The 6,000-nt window shown below is 50.4% G+C and overlaps 1 protein-coding gene across 3 annotated transcripts in view; it reads right to left on the bottom strand.

The window, feature by feature from the left end:
- Positions 1–1,343: 1,343 nt before the first annotated feature.
- Tubgcp3 (tubulin, gamma complex associated protein 3) overlaps positions 1,344–6,000 on the bottom strand; it is a 58,203-nt gene continuing 53,546 nt past the window's right edge. For all 3 annotated transcript variants that reach the window (XM_005373977.2, XM_005373978.2, XM_005373979.2), the window contains 2 exons: positions 3,485–3,601; positions 1,344–2,342 (listed from right to left, as the gene is read on the bottom strand). In XM_005373977.2, the coding sequence (XP_005374034.1) occupies positions 2,184–2,342; positions 3,485–3,601 (276 nt within the window). In that variant the 3' untranslated portion in view covers positions 1,344–2,183. The remainder of the gene's footprint in view (positions 2,343–3,484; positions 3,602–6,000) is intronic.

The following is a 6,000-nucleotide window of genomic DNA, read 5'->3' as shown; positions in this document are numbered from 1 at the left end:
CAACCTTCTCATCCTTTTAAATAGAACTGGGTTTTAGAGCTGCTAAGAGAGAAAAAGGACACAAAGAGCCAGTGTACCCTCCCCAGGGACTGAACAAGGGCCTCAAACCTGAGCTCCGCTCCAGTCCACCCGTGTGCTCCTGAGTCAGCCTGCAGCTCTCTTCCAAAGAGCTGCCAGAAGATATCACAGAACCACGGGGACCAGGACACTTCTGTATCAACTTGGGGGGAGACAAGCAGATCCACAGGACAAAGCACACACGCAGACCACAGGCCCTTGCTCCCAACACAGCCATCTGGACCGAGCTTCTCAACGTCTGCTCTCTGCAAACTGGACACCCTTCTGAAAACTTGGTGCAGCTGGCTCTGCCTCACACTGTGTTAAATTTAATTCCAAGCTGATTAAAAACAAGACATGAGAGGCCAAGTGCTTCATGATCTTTGGAGTGAGAGGAGAAGTCTGCAGGGATCTGCTGTGGGGCCGTATCTCAGGCCTCTACCAGCCTCAGCAGGACACGACGCAAGCAGCAGCCAGGTGCGCGCCCTCTAACAGACATAACCACTACAGCCTGGCCACCGGGGCATGGTTGGACCCACACGCAGCTTGCACACCCCAAAGCCAGGGATTTCGGGCCTGGCTCTTGTGGCACAGAATGCTCTTGCCCAGGCTGTGCAACTTTGGGGTGGGCGGTGCCCCCTGCTAGTGTCTGTGTCAGGGGACACACCTTCCACAGGGACTCAGGGTCACGAGGCTGTGCGTCCCTTGGGTGGTCCCACAGAGAGGGCTTCTCCAGTCTCTAAGGCAAGATTAGGAGGGACAGGAACACTCCTGAGCAAGGAGCCAGGCGGAACCTCTCCTGCAGGGACCATGTGCCTGCCCTGTCCATCCTCGCCCCATCCTGACCCCACCTGCCAGGCCAGGCTTGCTCCGAGGTTCCCTCTGGGGACAACTCCCAGGCCCAGGTGGTTTCCCCTGGGACACTTCATGGAGTGGCTCCTGCCAAGGACAAACCCCTGCAGCAACACTTCGAACCAAACAAGACAAGCAGGTCCTGTGTGCAGACTCACTTAGGGAGATTACCTGTATGCCGTGATTTTGGGGAAGACTCGGTAGAGAAGCCTACTTCAAATTCCCAACTTTATGAAATTTTGTACTAAAATTAAATACATTTATACTCTCAGATGGCTGAAAGGGCACAGCAGGGCCATAGGCGGGGCTCCTCTCAGTGCCACATGTAAAGCCGCCCACACGTGACACGGCTTCCCAGCCAACACTGCAGCACAGGACAGCAAACCTGGGCTGATCCAGCTGTCTCCTCAGACTAGTCAGGAAACAGCACTGCGTCTGAAAGATAGTTGTTTTAATTTTCTAAGTTTACACTATGTAACATAAAAAAAGTCAGATTTAGGTGACCTGATATGACATTTTCCTCTTACAAAAAACAATCCCCCCCCCTATGGTCAGTAGTCTATAAATATTTACAGTGAAAAAATAGGCAAAGAAAAAGGAAATCTTCATTATCCAAGTGGATTTCTTTCCAGTGCTTGTACAAATCTGAGAGTAAAATCCTCCGTTCACTCTCGAGTCTGCTGGACTTACGCACCGCTCCGGCAACGGCTTCGAGGCCCAGGCTGCCACTTAGTCCTGTCTGTTCGAGACCGCTCCTGCTTTTTTTGTACTGCTTTGGAAGTCACATGAAACAGTACATATGAAGATGTAAACTTCGGAAGAAGAGAAAGAGCGAGCAAGCACGTGAAGGTGGTGCATACAGATACAAGTGCTCTCAGGTGAGTATTTCACAACACAAAAACCAAAATAAAATGCTCTGTGTTCTCTGAGCAGGGACACCTTGCTTCAGTTTAGCTTTATTATGGTAACAAAAGCTGTCTCTAAAGAGGGCTTTGTTCTGAACGAACACGCTGCCTGGCCCCTGCGCCACCCTGGGGAACAAAGCCCCACGCTGTGGCATCTCACACTGACTGTGGCAGGGAAGCCTGACCAGCGGGAGCAGCTGCTTATCTCAGCCACATCGCCTAATTCAGCTCTGGTGGACGTGGCTGACTCTAACCTACTGAACACCATGCCACTGATGGACACCGTGGACCTTGAGCAGAGGTGGCCACCAGTGGCAGCTGGCCCTATGCACCTTGGGAGCTGGTGGCTGGTGATGAGTCACATGGCCTTCATGTGTGGGATATGCGCCGCCCCCTAGAGCCCAGAGACACACGGAGCCTGGGCTCCCTGGCCTTGTAGTGTTCATTGAAGTCCAGCCTGAAGCTGAGGAACCGGAGACTTTCGTCGGAGCTGGTCGTCAGTAACACCAGGAACTGCTGCACAATGCCCTGAAAGGAACCACAGGGGACAGTCATCACCAACAGGAAGCTCCAGAATGGCCTCTGGACCCTGCTGGCCTCCTCCTCTGAGCACCGACCTCCCGGACACCCACCAGTGTCCAGAAGCAGAGTGGGGACCAGGAGATCACACAGCCCCTCTGGCACATCACATGGAGTTACGTTCTCACCAATACAAATCAGCAGTGCACATCTTTTATTTCACACCACCTAACCAGTGGATTTTTCCTTTTGCCCTTAAGGAAGCAAAAAGCAACAGGCCTTAAAGCCTCCAGTACAAAACCCAGGGCTGCGTTTCTCACCTGCCCCATGATTTACGAAGTGGATTCCTCACAGGGTCTGGGGTCCCCTCACTGTTGGGCCTTTGTGCACAGGACAAGCAGACACTCATTTCCTGAGCTCTATCAGGAGTCCAGGCCCTGTGGCTCCTGCAGCCTGGGAGAAGCTGCTGGCAGAGAGGGGTACCTGAGCCAAGTCCCCTCCTAGGTCACAGGAGACTGGGCAGGACAGGAGCGGAGCTCACACTCGGCACCCTGCCCGGCACAGGGCAGACCGCAATGTGCTGTGCCCATTTGTCACTCCAGGTGATGGCAGACGAAAGTCCCTACAAACTACTGCCAAAAATGCAGCCTATTTCCGGTAAGACAGGAAACTGAATCGTGATGACCTGTGAAGCTGACTCCCAGTAAACCCGAGGACCGGCTGGGACTGAGCAGCCGGGACAAGCCACACTCTCACCCTGCCCACTGCAGCTCGCTGAGAGCAGAGGAACTTGGCTGTGAGGAAAGAGACCCGGAAGGTAACAGCTTCCAAAGGAAATGAAGATGGCCACGTGGCAGAACAGGGGGCGGAGGGGAGGGGACGACACCCTGATTAACCTGCTCTCCAAGACGTGGCCACACCCCCCGGGCACCCTGTAACCCTAAACCCGAGTGCCAGGTTTCCGGAACAGGCACAGCACACGCCACTGCCAGCCAGGCCCATGCCCAGGACGGGCACCCAGCCCCTGGAGGACTACCGTGTCCCTGGAGGCCCTGGGGCTCTCGTCTACACCGTGGGGCTACCAGCCCCATTCCAGCGTGACAGCGGCCTCGGTCACAGCAACGGCAAAGTGGCCGCACTCCTGCACGCACCTGGTAGAAGTGTGTCAAGATCCGCAGCTGGGAACACATTTTGGGTATGGATTCTTGAAATTCTTGAACCCTCCTGTTCTCCTCCTCCTCCTCTGCGGCCGTCACTCCCCACTGGCCCTGGAGAATCAAAAACACCAACTAAATTTTCTCACAATTCACTGTTTTTAGTAACTACAGCAATACACTGTATAATACACAGCAATGATGGGATTCAGCCTAAGCTACCAGACTTCTACACAAATAAACAGCCTTGTATCTTCCCGTCATCTTGGACACATCTTTTATTCAGGCAAAATAACTGTTTATGTATTTAGACCATACATGAAATGGAGTCAGAGCCAGCATGCTTGTGGTCCCAGCACTCTGGAGGCTGAGGCAGAAGGATCCCAAGTTTGAGCCCAGCCTGAGGAACTTACTGGGAACCCTCTCAAAAAACAAAGAGAGAAAGTGCAGGGGTTAAATTCCCTGAAGTACACATACAAGCAGAGTAAGCCGCTGGCACTCGTGTAGCCCTATGTTCTTGTAGCTGGGACAGGGATGCTTCTGACCACTCCCAGAGGGCAGGGGTGGCTTCCTGCACATCTAGCTCCACTTTGAGAGGATTTACCTTCAATCAGCGCCAAGTTCCCCTGGTGCCTTTCCAGGCATCCCACACAGAGCTATTCAGAATCAGAGTTATTCTCCTCTGAACAGTTAACACAGTGAATTATGTTACTAGACTTCCAGAACCTCTACATTCCTGAGATGAGTCCTAGTCATCATAAACTGTTCTTCTAATTTCTGCTCAGTTTTATTCACTCACATGTGACCTAAACTTTTCCACCGTATCTCTAATCCGGGCTGTCCTTCCTCTCTGAGTTTTAGCACTAGGCATTGCCCGCTTCCTGAGCCACCCATCACGCCCGCTCAGCCTCAGCCTCCGTACGTGTGTGTTTTCCTGGGGATTAAACCACAGGCCTTCACACTGAGCTACATCCCTAGCCCCTCCCCACTTTTTTTTTCATTTTGAATCAGGGTCCTGCTAAGCAGCCTAAGCTGGGCTTGAATTTGTGATCCTCCTGCCTCAGCCTCCCAGATTGCCAGGATTACAAGGGTGCACCACCATTCCCAGCTTCCTGTGGGGATTTCTAAGGGGGAAAAGAAGCGATAGCTACTTTTCCAGGAACTACCCTGTTACTATATTGCTGGTGACAGAACCAGGACTCTTACTGTAAGATGGCTGAGGGTGTGGGTATGCATATGGCCTAAGAAAAAAGTAACTGCTAATGTGAGAAACCAAGACTTCCAAAGTACAAAATATGTTTAAGGAGTAGAAGCCCTTCAATTGTAAATCTGAACCGGAAATACCATAAATAACTACAGGGGGTTTGAGGAGAAAAGTGGAAAGAATGCAGACAGAGCCGAGAACTGAATGAGAAAGAAGACCCTCTGGGGCAGTGGCCAAGCAGGGAGGAGCCACCGTCCACGGTGGGCTCTCGGGGACCCTGCTGGCCTGGTACTGCCTGTGAACCTCAGAGCTCAAGACCACCTGCAAAGCTCCCTGCCTCCTGAATGTAGACATGCTGCCGGCACAGCTCCAGCCTTCTTTCCTGCAAGTCTGAGTGCAATGGTTGATACACTGCGTCAACCTGAGCAGTCTACAAGCTTAACTAAGTAACTCGGCAGCCCTGGGTAGAGGACATGCCCTCACTGCTCCAGGATGTTCTTCCTTGTGTCAATTTGAGAAGTTTAGAAGTTTAGCTAAGTGAGAAACTATCTTGTAGATAACAATATGTAAAACAACAACCATTGATAACTTCCTACCACTCTGTCTGTAATTTGGTAAGCCCTCCTATTACTATGTTACCCTTCTTTTACTCTTTAAAATTTGTGTATCTCTGTCTTCCTGAGAAACCACTTTGAAGATACCACCATGTATTACAGCAGCCATTGATATTTTCCTACTAATCTGTCCATAGCTCTGTAATGTTTGTATTGTTCCTATGCTATTTCGTAAATGGATGTATGTTTGCTGCTATGTGTTTCCTACAACAACCACTGAGAACAGTCAATGATTATTCAATTGGTCACTCATGTATAACTCTATTTTTCTTTGGAAACCACTTTGAAGATACCAAAGTATAGTACAACAACCATTGATAATAACCTACCACTTTTGTCTGTAGCTCACTATTATTGTCTGTTTTCCTGAGAAACTATCTTGTAGATAACAATATGTAAAACAACAACCATTGATAATTTCCTACCACTTTTCTGTAATTTGGTAAGCTCCCCTATTACTATGTTATCCTTCTTTTACTCTTTAAAATAAAAAAATAGTAATAATAAATAAAAAGAAGTTTAGCTAAGTGAGTCAGCGGAGGTCCAGGGCTCTCACTTTGTAAACATCCTGAGCCTGTAAAGGAGGAGGGCGGGAGTTGGTGTGAATGTTGCAACACCCTGTGGGTGGGGGGCCTGCAACAATATAAGGGAGAAGAGGCTTCCCCTCTTTTGCTCTTGTTGCTTTGCTGTCTTCT

Source organism: Chinchilla lanigera, unplaced genomic scaffold (genome assembly GCF_000276665.1).
Source record: "Chinchilla lanigera isolate Chin_1 unplaced genomic scaffold, ChiLan1.0 scaffold00003, whole genome shotgun sequence".
Taxonomy (NCBI): Eukaryota; Metazoa; Chordata; class Mammalia; order Rodentia; family Chinchillidae; genus Chinchilla; species Chinchilla lanigera.
Note: the sequence above shows the minus strand (reverse complement) of the source record. Positions and strands in the feature narration are given on the sequence as shown.